This window comes from Corapipo altera, unplaced genomic scaffold, assembly GCF_003945725.1.
Source record: "Corapipo altera isolate COAL_440 unplaced genomic scaffold, ASM394572v1 105, whole genome shotgun sequence".
NCBI classification, from domain to species: domain Eukaryota; kingdom Metazoa; phylum Chordata; class Aves; order Passeriformes; family Pipridae; genus Corapipo; species Corapipo altera.
Genome location: NW_020884965.1, coordinates 1814393 through 1829632, shown reverse-complemented (window position 1 = coordinate 1829632; position 15240 = coordinate 1814393). Strand labels below are relative to the sequence as shown.

Here is a 15240-nt window from a genome sequence, read left to right as displayed (position 1 = left end):
AAATTACCTATTTTCTTTTAGATTCAAGACTTCAGGGGAAATTTAAGAATTAAAGGAGGGGATGGACTCCCCAACAGCCACTCTTTGCTGTCACAGGAGGAATTCACAGATCACCATTCGTACAGCCCAATGCATAAAGCTGCCACAAGCACAAATCATTTGCAGGATCTAATTAACATAACCTGATGCTAACACCCTTTTCAAATTGAATAAACGATTTGGAAGAATAGTTGACTTGTATGTTTATTCTATCACTGCCTGATTGTGTACTAAGTGCATGAGCCATAAAAGCAACATATGGACAGCTCTGCAGTGTAATACAACCCCCAAGAAGCTACAAGCCTTAGCCACAGGTAAATCTCATCTGCTTCCTTCTTGCCTGCACGTCCCTGCTCTGTAGCCTCAGATATGCAACTCCTGTCAGTGCTGCTGGTCTGATAAAACATATTTCTGGAAGGTGGCTCCAGCTGAAAGGCAGATTTACTGATGATGCAGTGCAAAACAATGAGAGGCATGTGAAGCACAGGGGCAGAGGAGCGGGCATGCCTTCAGCATTATGCACTGAAGATCACAAGAGAGAGACAGCTCTGCCAAAGGAAGCTGGAAATGCAACTTGCTCAACTTTCTTGTCTCTAAGCTGCATGCAAAATATTAATGTCATGGTCAAATAAAACATTCTACCATTTTAGGCATATTGCCTAATTAGAGGCCATTGTTATCTGAGAACACTGTTTTTGCAGCTGTCAGGAAATTAAATAACCCAAGGGTATCTTGGAATTAAATGAAGCTGTACAAACACATAGCTCAGCTTTGAAATCCTGACTCTGACAAGTATCTCCTCTACTTTCCAAGGGACTAAACATCTAACTAGGGCATGAAACTATCCTTTTCAATCAGGCCATAGGATAACAAACACTGGTCCTTCTTGAAGTTTGGGCTGAAGCCGGTAGTGCTTTAGAGACAGAGAACTTGCAAACCCATACATATGCACAAGCACAGCCTTCTCTTCACTGAAATCAGCAGCACCTCCTGAGGAAAGAGCTCCAGTACAAGTGTCCGTCCATTAAGAGAGGAAAAAAAGGAAATGCTTATACAGAAACCCTTGCTTTTGTCTTATTTTCAACTATTTCTCCTCTTGCAATCCTTGTAACTTGAAACTTTGTCAGCAATCTAAAAACTAAGCTGGTTATACTTTTACACCAACTTTTAAAAATTGAACAAAAAGAAGTGCATTTCCAATGAGATTGGTGCAGTCATGTGAAATGCATAAAAATGTCCATTTTGAAAATCTGGTTCAGGTGGCCTCCCTTCTTAGCTTTCTACTTGTGATTTCTGCTGTGGGAAACAAAAAACACAGCCTAATACCAAAGAGCAAGAGACAAGTTCTTGCCAGGCCAGACATTGACCTAGCAATAAAAGGAACTGCACAACAAAGTCAAGTCAACATGCAGAGGCTGTTGTAATGAGACAGCACAATTCCCACCTGGTCACGGACACAGAGGGATGCAGGACTCACTACAGACTATTGGGAGGATCATAAGGTAACTGGTTTTACAGTAGTGTCTTAGAACAGATATTCAGGTCGTTGGAATACAGTCGCAAATAAAGCCTGATTTTGAAGTGCATATAAGTAGCTCTCAATTTGGGCTTCTAAGTAAGGCAAAACCTCATCTTTCCCACAAAGCATGTATGTGACCTGAACCAAGTAATTTGGTCTCCTTTTTATCAGTTTCCTCATATGTGGGAGAAAAAAAATTAATTCTTACTCCACAGGGGTCTCATAAGACAGGAAGTATGAATACACTCCAAAAACAAAGCATCATTATTATGTTTGGCTAAAAATGTGGAACATGGTAAGGTAGATTCCAAAAATAATCATTATGTCCACTCTCACTGGGGAGCTGGGTTAGGAAGACAAATCCAGGCTAGGTGAAGAAGGGAGTAAAAATCGGCTTTTTTCTTAGGTGGCAAGCAGTGAAGATTAAAAGTGTGGCTCAAGATGTGTTCAGTGCATCTGTCCTGTGCAGGACTGCCTTCTGAGTTCACAGACTTTGATGCCCTCTCTGTGCCACAATCAAGAGCTGGGTCATTCCCAACCTGTCAGCCATGGCTTTCTGCTCCCAGGGAAGAAAGCATTGCCATGGCCACTCCTGACCCACTCGCTGCTTCGTGAGCAAATGGGATCCACAGCCCTAAAGAACTGAGTATTTTGTCTCTGACAGTCCAGTAACAGGAACTTCAGAAATCAGCAGATTTCCCACTTCCGGATAAAACTTTCCCTGTGTTTCAAAAACTCTTGGCAAAGGCTTTGCTCACAGACTCTGCAAGCCGGGAGTGGGGAGGTCGTAGCCCAGGCAATCGAAGGCAAAGCTGCCGGCTCTGGTTGCTGCCGGCAAGGGGACGCGGGCAGCGCATTCCACTGAAAAACCAAAAACGCAAATGAAAGAACATCAAAAAAAGAAGCAATGCAGTTGGACTCACAATTCAATTTCCTTCTGTATTTTCAAACAAAATAGCACAAGGAATTCTTTTTCTTTCTTTTTTTTTTTTTTTTTAAAAGAAGGCAGTATTTCAGACAACATTTCTCTGGACTGACAGAGAAGAGCCAGTAATTACATTTCAAACAAGACTTGAAGATGGAGCCACTAAATTCCTAACTGTAGGATTGTATCCTTGACGTTGTGAGTCTTAATCCTGTGCAAGATTAAATCCTAAAATAGAAGATTTTTAAAAGATTATGTAACTTTTCTCATAAAGGGTATTTTTTCCCACCACAATCTTCAATCTGTTCCACTACAGACAGGATTTGTTCTGCAGGTTGCAAGTGCACCCACTGTAAAAGGGAATCCTGGGGGATAGAAGCTACCTCAATTATTATTATTTATCATGACAGTTACATTATCAAAGCATTTCCACATGTTTACTAAGTAATCTTTACAAGGCCTGTTATGAGGTGATTTAATAGGATTATCCCGATTTTTCAGATGAGGAAACTGAGAGGGACACTGAGAGACTTGACCAAGGTCAAGCAGAAAAGCCTGCAGAAGTCTTGGGAACTTCACCATGGTGCTCTGGCTCTCTTCTTGTGATTACAGCAGCAAAACTGCTCACTTGAGAATGGCTCACCTGCCCATGGGGCAGCCCTTCCACAAACTCAAGACAGACTATGACTGTCAGGCCAAAAGCCTTAAGATGATGGTGGCCCAGTGTTTCACCATCAGCTTAATACTGTATGCAAAGGAAAGAACATCCCCTTGACCAAACAACCACACACATTGCACTGGGACTATGAGAACTACCCTTTATCCATCATTATCTCTGGAGACTTTGTACCGAGGCAGGCAGAAAGCTGGGAAAACCTGATCACTGGCACCAGGAGAAAAAGCTGGTCAAGTTTTGGGGCATAAAATGTGCCACCTCTGCCTGACAGCCTCTGTCTGAGTAGAGACAGATCTAAGTTTGGCTTTCCAATCTCACTTGATTAAGAGAATCCTCCAAGCCTGCCAGGAACAGAAATGTTCTCACCTCAATGAATGACTGCTGATCCTTGGGAAACCTGAGGCATCTCCTGCTCTGATAAGAACATCTGGCAAATCTGCTCAGAGACCAACCCTGGGGAGTGCCATGCGCTGGCATTTTGCCATGGATTACCATGAAAGAGATGTTTTCTCTGTTGGCAGATGATGCCAGACTGGGTTTTTTCCAAGGTTATTGGAGACTCCATTTCTAGACTGAGGTCACAGCACTTATGAGATGCCAAGGTGGAGAAAATCCACTTCCTCATCCAGGTCATGGACTCGAGAAAAGTATGGCTTAAACTTAAAGTAGGTTCACAATTAGCAAAGCTTGGGAACTGGTGGTTGAATGCTTTCAGCCATGGGAAAGGGGTTTCATTTCCTGCTTGTATCACTGATTTCTTGTATCACAGTTTTCCCCGTGCTTCACTTCTCAACCTGTCATGGCACTTCCCCATCTCTCACAGGAAGCTCCATATAAAATTCATGTCAGAAGCAGGGAAAGATGACAAATTACAGTCTTACCAGCACTTATAATATATAAATGCTTTAAAAGGTCTTATAGAGTGTATTCAGCCTTGCCATGGGGTGCACTTAGCTATGGTGGAATACAGCCAGCTCCAGAACAAACAAGACAAGCTACCCTCTCTGCTTAAGCCCACCCTTCAGAAAAAAACCCAGAAATGCACCAGTGGAACAGCAAGCAGGTCAAATGCTCTCTAATGAAATAAGCAGGGCTGCTACTTCTCTGTTGAGCTGCATCTTTCTCTTAGAGAGCAATCTAAAATTTCAGTGAATTGTTCCATCATTGCAGCCAGAAAAGCTTTGCGGGTCCTGCATTTATGAGAGGGGTTGATAAGAACGAGCCCTGCTCATCCATCTCGGACTTTGGAAAGTGCTAGGAAGCAGCCAAGATGTAATAAATTTAAAGGAGGAAATCATGGTCACTTGAGTGGTTCAGGAAGAGAAGTCTGGGCTTTCTCACCCACAGGCTGTGAAACAAAAATAGGTATCAATACACACCCATCTGCTGGAGGAAACAGTGAAAAATATGTATTATTTATGCAGTACTTCTTTAAATAGGAGCAAACTGAACCAGACGACTTTATGTGGCAGGTTACAAACATAAGGAATACTAGATCCTGTCAAGATTTGCAAACCCACTCACATACAAGCTCTGAGAAGAAGCTGAAATGTTCCTTTCCCCAGGTGACACAAACCAGACCTTGGAATATTGTGTGTTTCTCATTCTTCCCTCCCTTTCCCCAAAAGCTTTAACTACCAAATCCTACTGCCTCTTGGGAGAGGGTAGAAATCCCATGTAATCACAGACCCCAAAAATGTTTATTGATCTGTAAAAACAGACATGCATTATAGGGAAAACCTCCCCAACCAAGCACATATTCATAATTAGGCAGTAGTCAAATTCTCATGTTTTAATTTGAATTTAGGTCATTAATACCACACTACTTAAAAAACCCAAAAACCCCAGACACAGCATAGTCTAGCCAATGCAGAGGTTCAAAAGAGAGAGATTGTACATGTGTTTAGTAGGGAAAAACATCTTCTGCCTAGCAACCACAGGCTCTCCTGGCTGTCCGGGGGAGGAAACTAGCACTATAAATGTCAGCAAGCAAATTATGCCACTGTGCCTGAGATACAACGGCCTAGTCACTGGGCAATAAAAAATTAAAGCAGAGATAGTTATAGAAGCAATATTCGGAAAACAACATGTAACTATTAGCTTGTTTCCCTCTGTATCTCTAAATAAAGTTAAAAATTGCTCCCAGCTAGATGGGTTATGTGCTTGGACTTATTTATAAGCTGATTTCTTGCCCGTTTTATATACAGGATGAGAGAAAGGACACTGAAAGCAATTTGCCGGTTTGATGTTATTGAAACAGGAACTCAGTGTGGTACTAAAGCATATGATGGTCCTGAATCCAAGGTCAGACAGGGAACAGGTTGTCTGAGGATGACGGTTATCAAAACAAAGCATTGCCAACAAGATGGCTTTTTTCTTTTTATCCTTTTTTTATTAAAATGAAAATTTCTCTGCCACTCTAACTAGCTGAGATTTTTCAAACAGTTTCATTATTGTTAATGTACTGGGCAATTTACTGTGAAGCGTGAACTGAGACTAGGAGCCTCCTCCTTCTAGAAAACGTGTAAATGAATGGATTTTTGGCCTCAGAGAAGATCCCAGTCATATCAGACAGCCAAAGAAGGTTTAAGGAAGGACTGTCACATCCATCTTGCAGATGAACCTCAGTGTGGGGAGGCAGTAAGTCTTGCTACATGTTCACCAGCAGGATCTACACCTAAGAAGGACATTTCCAGTGCTGCTTCAGTACTGAAATGAAATGGCCTTTCCTCACTGGTTCCAATCCAAAAGAGACCAGTCAAGACCTAAGATCTGCTGACCGCAGTGACCTACATGAAATGGGCTTGCCAATTCTAGGACAAAGATCAGAGTACATAAAGGTGATGTGTCTCCCTTAGCACAAATTTCCTTGAAACTAGAATATGCATGTTTACCAACTTGAAAGTCACAGTGATTCACTCCTCCCTTTACCCCAGGATTTTATTTCTTTTCCCCTTCTCTGATACCTTTGAACTTCGCTGCCTATGTGAAAGATTGCACGCAAGGGACATCAAGCAAGTGCCAAGGCTGGGAAGACAATGACCTCACCTTGAAAATGTTAGCAACATGTTGTTTTACAATCTTCCATCTTCAGGCATTTTCCCCTGGGTGACAGACTGTTCCAGACCCCATTTATGCAGATGTTTGTGGAGCAAATCAACAGCTGCTAAGGTCACAGAGGAGACCAGGCTGGGGCAGCCACAGGCATGGGTTGTCCCCATAACGGAGAAAGAAGCCTTCAAACTCCATTCACTGCCCTCTAAGTGGTCTCAAAAGGGAGACTTTGTCTTTCCACTATAAATAGGGTACAAACTCGAAAAGTAGAATTTGTTGCCCTCTAGGTCCAAAGACACTATCTTGCCACAGGGATGACAGTACAGAGGAGCCTATTTTTGCATAGCACGTAGCCAGGCCCCAGTGGTGATGACTCTGGGCAAGTCATTATCGAACAGTTCAGCTTCATTTCAATGAATTCAAGAGATACTGAAACAAATCAATACCCAAGGGTAAACTGTGGCCATCTCTCACCTCCACACAAATGGACCATAGATGGCTCTTCACTAGGCTTGTAGAGAATAATGGTGGTTGACAGAGTGTAAGTTCTACATTTCTCACTGTACTGTGCAGTTAGAGAAGTCCTGTAAAATCGGAGGTTGGAGGGATGGCATTTCATCGGAAAGCTACCCAAGCAGAGCTATCACTAAACATAGTAGTGGACTTCCAAGAGAAAAAAGGACTGCAGACAAACCAGCTGGAGAAACTAGGAACAGAAAAAGGACAATCAAACCAAGCCCAACCCCCTTTAAACTGCTATTTTACCTACAATAAAAGGCTGTCTGGATACAGAGAGCTGTGACACAACAGCTGTTGGAAGTGCCACTGGAGGAACATTGCTACCCCCAAACCTTATTATTTTATTCAGATGGCGTCTCCAGCATAGGACTGCAATGCTTCCCAGTGCACACAAACATGTTTTCCAAGAGCATGGGTATTTCCAGGTGTGCTGGCATGTTTTCCTTTCAGTGTGTGACAGCTAAAACCTTTGGTGAGCAGAGACTATTGGGAACAGCAAGACCACAGGCTAGAAGCTCTGCTCATGCAGCTGCTCAAAGACAGGGAGAATGTCCTTGCTGCCCTTTGAAAAAGGGAGAAACTATGTAGAGAGCACAGGGGCTATGGCATATCTGCACCATGCACAGACAGCTCCTGCTTTCAGCCAAACCTTGGGAAAAAAACCAAACCAGCCAAACAAATATTCCTATATTTCAGGGAGCAGCAGGCACTCCATTTTTCTGTGCTGGCTCCACAGCAGGGGATAAATGCCAGGATTGTACATGGCGGTCCAAGCACCCCAGCAGCTGAGACACTTGTCTTCATGCAGGAGGCCCATGGCCAAACTCTTTCTGCTAATTCATCCCAGTATCAGCCAGGAAAGAGCTTTCTCTGCACCATCCCCCTGTGTTATTTGCTGAATAAAATTCTTTCTCATTAACAGACCAAAGCCCAAGAAACGGCCACTGGAACAAACAAGGTTCTGTGTAGATATAAATCCCCACCTCACCACCAGGGAATTAAAGCACAGAATTAGGCTGTAGCTGTTCCCTTTCAGCACAATGAATGCTTAAGCAGGTTACAGCTTTGCACTGCAGACATCTTCTGGGGAGAAGAAATAATGACTTCTTTAGCAGCCCGACTCACTTGCTCTCAGGGAAACAAGCCTAGAGATTACCTGTTAACAAAACCGTTAAGAATGATTACTGCATGTCAGTGTGTTTGAAGCATTAATGTTAAGGATTGCTCAAGTGCCAGTATTTCTTCAGCCTAGTGTTTTCCCATCAGGGATGTTTGTGATGTGCAGAAGGGCTAACATGGCTACCGTGGGAGATGTCAGCTAACAGGACAACCTTCTCACTGCTGCTGTGGCAAAAATTCATACAAGTCCCTGAGAAAGAAAGTTCCTAATTTTCCACACAGGAAAATCTGTCCTTCAGAGACTTACATCAAGTTTGTTAGGCACTGCAAGAAAAACAGTTATCTGGATAGAAAAAGAAAGTCACTTAACTGCTAGACTTGCTATCTGAACTGCTCATCAAAGCTGAAGATTTACCCTGTAATTCTTGAACTTGGCACTTTGCTACTCAGGACAAGCAGCAGCTGATGCACTCGAGGCAGACATGATTGGTGCTGTTTTGCAAGAAGGTGGGATGCTGGAACTCTTGGAGATTTTGATTCTGTTGAAGCCCATGGGCTGATTACAGGCTATACAATGGCAAAGTGAGCTTCCTCCTCCCAAGATGTTATAGACTCTGAGGGGAACCAGGGAGTGAAGCAGAGCCCTTTCACTGTTACAGGGCATCCTATATGTTAGATCCTGGATTGCTCCAGACCATGAAAAACTTAAACCATACTGAACTGAGGAACAAGGACAGAACAACTGCAGACAGGGCAAACCCTGAGATGAAGCTTTGGATGTGGTGGTGAAAATTCAGAAAGAACATAGGCTGTACACAAACCCAAAAGATATGAGGGTTGTGGCAGGGGAGTTAGCAGTGCACACAACTCTTGCCAGCACATCATCACTTCCTAGGAAAAAGCACAGAAAAGGGGATTAAGCTGCCAGCTCTGCGACACTACTACCCAGGTTGAGTTTTGCACCTGCCTTCCATGCTATGCTGTAGCAGAGGATGGCCTTAGCATGTTCCCTCCTTCCCCTGCATTGTCTGGAAGATGACCTTTTCTCCTGCAAAGCCCTGCTTTAACACACCAAATACACACGGTGTATTTTTAAAAACAGGGATATTATATGCTGCCAAAACCATGGCCCAACAGAAGGTACATGGGCACTACGACTATCAGCAGTAAGTTCAGGTGCCAGTGAGAGCCAAGGTGACAGAAGGTCCAAGCAGAGGAGACTGCTGCTTTGAAGTGCAGCAGCACTTCCTGGTTCACAGAGATAATTTGGACACCAGTGGGAAATGCAGGTCCTTGAGGACACTGGTCATGCTAGACCTGGGATTTGCTCCAAGCACAGACAGTGGTGCACAGTGCAACATCCCCCACCATGGAGGGGCAAGGCCACTGCCTGAGCTCACCTTTGTTTCAAGCTGGAATAATTTCCAGAGAGAAAAATGGCAGTGTGGCTGCTGGAGACTGTATGGGGTGGTTGCAATCCAAACTTACCACCAGTGATTGAACTGAGAAATCTGTGTTGTGCCAACAGGGCAGAGAAACGAGTGCCATGGATGTCAGACACAGATGTGATGCCGGAGGTGAGCGTGCCCCTAGCATATCCCATCTGCAGGGACAGCATGGTTCAGTGACACAGACTCCCTCCTGACAATGGGAATCTCTGGGTTTCTTGCTCTGCCACATGCTGTGCCCCTTGGAAAAAAACCCAAAAACTTTCTCCTACTTTGTGGAGCCTTCTCTTTAAATGGAGATCTTAGTGGGAGGCTCTGCATCCTACTATTATGGCAAAACCAAATTTGAATTGATTTTCCCCAGCTGCCACTGATAACAAAAAGCCTGATACTACCAACAGTCATAAAATTCTTGTGCATATCCCCCTCAAACAAATGCAACAAGTGACACTCTGGTAGCAGAATCATATGTCACCTCCTCTTTTGAGAGCAAGACTATGTGACATAGACTTTCAATCAAACACCAAAACTGCCAAATAAGAAACAGATATAGCTGTAAAGATCTATTTACCTATTCTCAACCTAGGGATTAATTTATTAAAATATTTATCTACCTTTGTACTGTTCTAAAATGTAGTACTATTGTACTATTACATGTTTATGAGTATTCCTGAAACAGTAAGGGGACTTACTCAGCAAGGCTACTGATCATGAACTTTGACTCTGCACTAAATAAAGATGATGCAGTTTCAAGTTTTCTCCTTGTGTTTTGGATATTACGAACCCACTGAATATTACAGTGTCACAAGAAGGTTCTCAACAGTTAATTCCTATTCAGGAATAAAATCCTCTTTTTTCATATTTTGATGAATTTTCTCCAACATCTAAACTGTATAAACTTTTAATTCCAACCACAGAAAGGAGTGACTGAAAAATAGTAATAATAGCTGCCCGACACTTTCTCATTCCACCACCTCAATAACACTGCTACAAACAAAACCTCCCCCCACAATAAAAGTTATTACAAACTATTTCCATCTACAAAGCCAAAACAATCTGTCCATCAGCATTTGCCCAGCACCAAGAATTGGCAGTTCTCTAGCACATGCCAGTCACCTTCTGTGACGACTCCACCTTTGACCCTTTCAGCCAGCACAAGCAAAGAAAGATGGTACATTCAGTACAGTGAGAGCTGCGTGTAAGAAAAGGGGATAAATCCCAGCTTTCGGTGATGAGCCAAAGGAGCTGATTCACAACTCCACAGCATTGTGCTGGCTATGGGGATGATACAAACTACTCATCTTCAAGTGCTCCTTTGAAAGAGAGGTTGGTAGAAAAAGCTAGAGATGCAAGATGTGTGCTTGTGGAGGCTTGAGGGCACAGGCCAGCTTATTTTAACACAGAATCAAAATCACAGAATCACCTCGGTTGGAAAAGACCTCTGAGATCATCGAGTCCAATCTAAACACAATGATATGCAGATGGTTTTGCTGTTTCAAACATACTTAAACTGTTCTTTAAGACCTGTGTGTGCTCCTCTCTCAGCATTCAAAAATATTTATATTCCGGATGTGAATCACCTTGTAAAGCACAGCAGCTGAGACAGTGTGCTTAAGTGATCAAAGCACCTTTCAGAGCTGTACTACCAGCACTGACAAGCAGACCTGTTTTACAAACACTTTGATTTATAATCTCAGCGAGGTGACATGTTTTCCTCCTCCTGTCCCAGGTTGGATACCGAAGTGGCACATGCTGACACTTACCTAGGAAGCCCTCTTCATCCACAATGATGGTGTAGTCCTCGGGGGTTTCCGTGAGGCTGAAGAACTTGCACCTGGTAAAGGCAAACAGTAGGCAAACATGATTAGATGCTGGACTGAGCAGAGCCTGGTCTTTCACCTAAAATGGAGGTCCTTTCCCATCCAAGGTGGTGGAGGAAAGAGTCAAGGTCTGGTGTTTATGGAGAGGCCTGAGGCATTAACAGACCTGGATTTTATTCCTGGCTAACTCACACTGTGTGGACCCACGTTCCCTGCTGCCTGCCTATGCAGAATGGAGCTGGTAAAACTCTTACTATTTTTATTACTTAGTTCTTAGTTACTTTTCTCTAATTACCATGTCCCTTAAGGTTTCCCATCACAGCCAGGACCTGCTGTGTTGCACTGACACAGAGCAAAAAGCTTTGCTCATTGATTGGTCACTCCAGCACCCTCGAAAAGCCTTCCCATGGTTCATGTGTGCAACTGTTTTTCCTATCTGTCCACTAAAATTTCTTGCCTTGTCAAGATTTGACATCCAATCTCTCAACCAAGCCCCAGTATCTCTTCTTATTGCTTCAGAGGCTGTTTCCACAAGCAGATAGCACCCCAACTTCCTATGCTGGTCCTCGTCCCTTCCCTGGGATGCTCCAGATAGAGCCATGATAGCAGCAACCAAGTCCATGGACACAAGGCTGAGCTTCCCCCACCTTGATCCCCTATTGCTTCTGTTCTGCTCCATGCTCATCTTCTGACACTACAGGTCATGTGCAGCACAGCATTCCCAGCTTGTTCAGCACTGAGCACCACGTCACCTCTAACAGGAGATAAAAACCAAATATGACATGGGATTCTTCCACTGCAGACACAAACAGAAAAAGGCTCAGCCTTAAGGTTTAACATCACATATAGTCAAAAAGGATTTTTTTCCCTGACACACCAACATATGTACAGCAACATCTACTGAAAAAAAAAAAATCAGCTTCTATCCAGTTGGTCCCCAGTAATGGTGGGAAGGTTAGCACAGCATTTTTCAAGCTTATGTTCACCTTCAGCAAAGCATCAGCACCATGCTGGGCAGCAACCCATGCAGGGCTCCCAGCCCCTCCAGGAGCATGCCAGAGCACAAGAACTGTTTTTGCTGCCCAAGCCACAGGAGAAATTTTTCCCTCTAGGAAGCTAAATTGGCTGCAACATGAAGAGCCTGTGTCTCTAAGAACCAAAGAGCAGGATTTCACAGTTACACTATAACACTGTCCAATTTATCTGAGGCAACCTACAGAAAATATTTTAAATACTTGAAAAAGAAATATTGTTCTCAAGACCCCCAAATTTCACAGCATGTTCATAGTATAATTTCTGCATGAAGCACACTTCAGCAGCATTCATCAACCAGGGACTACCAGGGCTTCTCAGCACTGCTGAGCATCTGTGTTTTAAAGTGTTCAGGACTTTTGAAAGCCTGGAACCCCATGCTGGTGGTTCAAGACATCAAAAGATCAAAGCATTTACTTGATTAAAGAATCAGAATAACACCTGGCTGCAGCATTCTTCTGACTGGCTGAAAAGAACAAACATAGCAGCTATCCCCTCCAAAAGCAACAGGGAGAAAAATGAGATGGATATTGCCCTCCCCATCATCTCATCAGAAAACCAAGAAGAAGCAACATGCAGTTCAATAAGTGATCTGCCATGTAACCAGCACGATTGCATGTCCATGGAAAGTATCAGACAACCTGCCTTTAGAGACTCATCTTGTTTCCCTGGAAGCATCCATCACAACAATCAAGCATGACACTCTTCCTCCTAGCACAGACATATCACTATAAAATACAGACGTGGTCCCACCACAAGAGAAACCACAGCTTAATTATTTTGTGTCATCGGTAATAGCTGCTGTGACGGCCACATTTACCAACTCAAGTCTCTCTAGGAACAGTGCCAAGAAAAGCAGAAAATAGCAGCAGTCCAAATTTTTATTCTCACTTCTTAACTGCACAAGGCTGCTACCTGTGCAAGGGGTGATCCCAGCTGGATAAAATGGATTTCTGGGATGCTGTTCCAGGTGAGTCCCAGGAGGTAGAAGTATTTGTTATTTAGTGGATGAATTCCCTGGGAAAGTCAATGAAATTAAAGTCTTTGCTACTACTACCCAACTGAGCCACATGCATGCTGACCAGGGAAAAGCTCGTGGTCTTAAAGGAGAAAACATTAATAAAAAACACCTAATCTTGCCTGACCTGTGATGGCGTTTATGGAAGAATATTGAACCAGAACAGTAATAAATGTCTGTGTGCACCGCTGACCCCAGCAGAAAAAGTATGATTGTGACAGTTTCTGAGCTAGTTTCTGAGCACATATCTAAGGGATATGTACAGATGAAATCCCATAATTGCTGGCTCAGAACGCATGTCAAAACCTCATTATCTTCATGTACCATCTTAAAGCCCAATCCCCCACTCTGGCAGTTCTGTAAAAGGTCAGTACCACAGAGCCATCTGAATTTAAAAGCAGTCTTTCACCAGCACAGAGAAGACCAGTGGTTCTCGGGGTTTATACTCACTTTGTTCAAGCCAATGATGCTTTTTTTTTCCCAAGGGAAATCTAAACATGAAAAACTGGAATTGTAAATCTTGTGTGACAAAACAGAAAGAACTCAATGTCATATCTCTCTCCTTATATAACACATGCCTCTTCCATTCAAGTTATTTCAATAATTTCTCTTTCCTCTTAAACCAGTCCTTGATAAGCTGAATGCCAACGACATTTTCTATTATCACACCAAAGCCAAGAAAGGAAAAGAACTGCCCTTTAATCATTTTGAGACATCAGGCAAACAGTATTTCTCTAAGTACGTGTGGAAAGCATAATATGCAGGAAGACGCATTTCTAGTTTCCTAATAGCCAAACCTCAGGTGGATTATTTTGGATTTCTGCCTCCTTAAAGTTTCAGTACATTTCCACTTCAGCACTGTTGCTGACTTCAACTCCCTAACAACATATGCCTTTTTCTGGCAATGCCACAAATGTAGACCAATCTATAATTAGATTAGATCTTTGAAACTGCAAAGCCTACACTGTGTATGGAAGCAATACCCATGCTTGCACAGAGCAGGAAAACGCCTGTAGGATGCAGCAGCAGCATCATGTCGGTTTGCAAACAGTACTCCAGTCTCTGTGGGAGAAGAGAGCAGGAAAGCAGAGTTTGTTGGTCGTGCTTGCAGGTCCATACCAGAAGTGTCTCCTCCAGCCGTTCGGTCTTCGAGACTCGGTGAGATCACAAGAGTGACAATACTGGGATGAACGTGATTTTCATTGGTTCTGGGTCACATGCAGACCACAAGTTTGTGGGAATACTGCTGTGCATCATTTGAAAGTTCAGCACAGACAATGGTCTTTAAGGAAGACCACAAGTCTTACCTTCTTATTTATATGGACACTACTTAGTTAATTCTTGTCTCAGGAGGCTAAAGTGTTGCAAAGCTGTCTGTACTGTGGAAAACATCTGTTCCAGAAGCAGATGGGTGGCTGGTCTCCTCACACATAGGAAACCATGCCCAAATGTCATTCAAGGCAGTCAGATGTCTGGAGGTAACACAGAAGTTTGCAAAGAAGCAGTTGAACTGAATGGGAATTAAGAAGAAGGAGCAGCAAGTTTATCTGTGTGAATATGAAAAATGTAATTTATTGGGGTTTATTCCAAGCTGTACGCTTTGGTATGTTATTATGACAATATATATTCTTAGTAGAGAAAAAGTCTCATGCTAATCATCTAATTCTTGGTGATCTTTGCGGTTTATAAATAATGACAAGGGGTGGATTCTAGTACATCATCTTTGGAAATGTATTTAGGAAAGCAGTAAAGGACACCTGTGCTGTTAATGTGATCCCAAGTAAAATGCCATAGGACAAGAGGAAACAGCCTCAAATAGCACCAGGGGAGATTTACACTGGGTATTAGGGAAAACTTTTTCACCAAAAGGGTTGTCAGGCATTGGAACAGGCTGCCCAGGGAGGTGGTGGAGTCGCTGGCCCTGGAGGTATTTAAAAGACATGTAGATGTGGCACTTAGAGACATGGTTTAGTGTGGCCTTGGCATTGCTGGGGGAATGGCTGGATTGGATCTCAAGGGTCTTTTCCAACTGTCCTGACGTGATGTACTTGTACAGCCAATTTCTCTACCT

The 15240-nt window shown here is 43.2% G+C and overlaps 1 protein-coding gene across 3 annotated transcripts in view; it reads right to left on the bottom strand.

Annotated features, from left to right (window-relative positions):
* The window catches only part of CASTOR2 (cytosolic arginine sensor for mTORC1 subunit 2), a 127960-nt gene that overhangs the window by 47434 nt on the left and 65286 nt on the right, over positions 1–15240 (bottom strand). For all 3 annotated transcript variants that reach the window (XM_027664713.1, XM_027664712.1, XM_027664714.1), the window contains exon 2: positions 11063–11133. In XM_027664713.1, coding sequence (XP_027520514.1) covers positions 11063–11133 — 71 coding nt within the window. The remainder of the gene's footprint in view (positions 1–11062; positions 11134–15240) is intronic.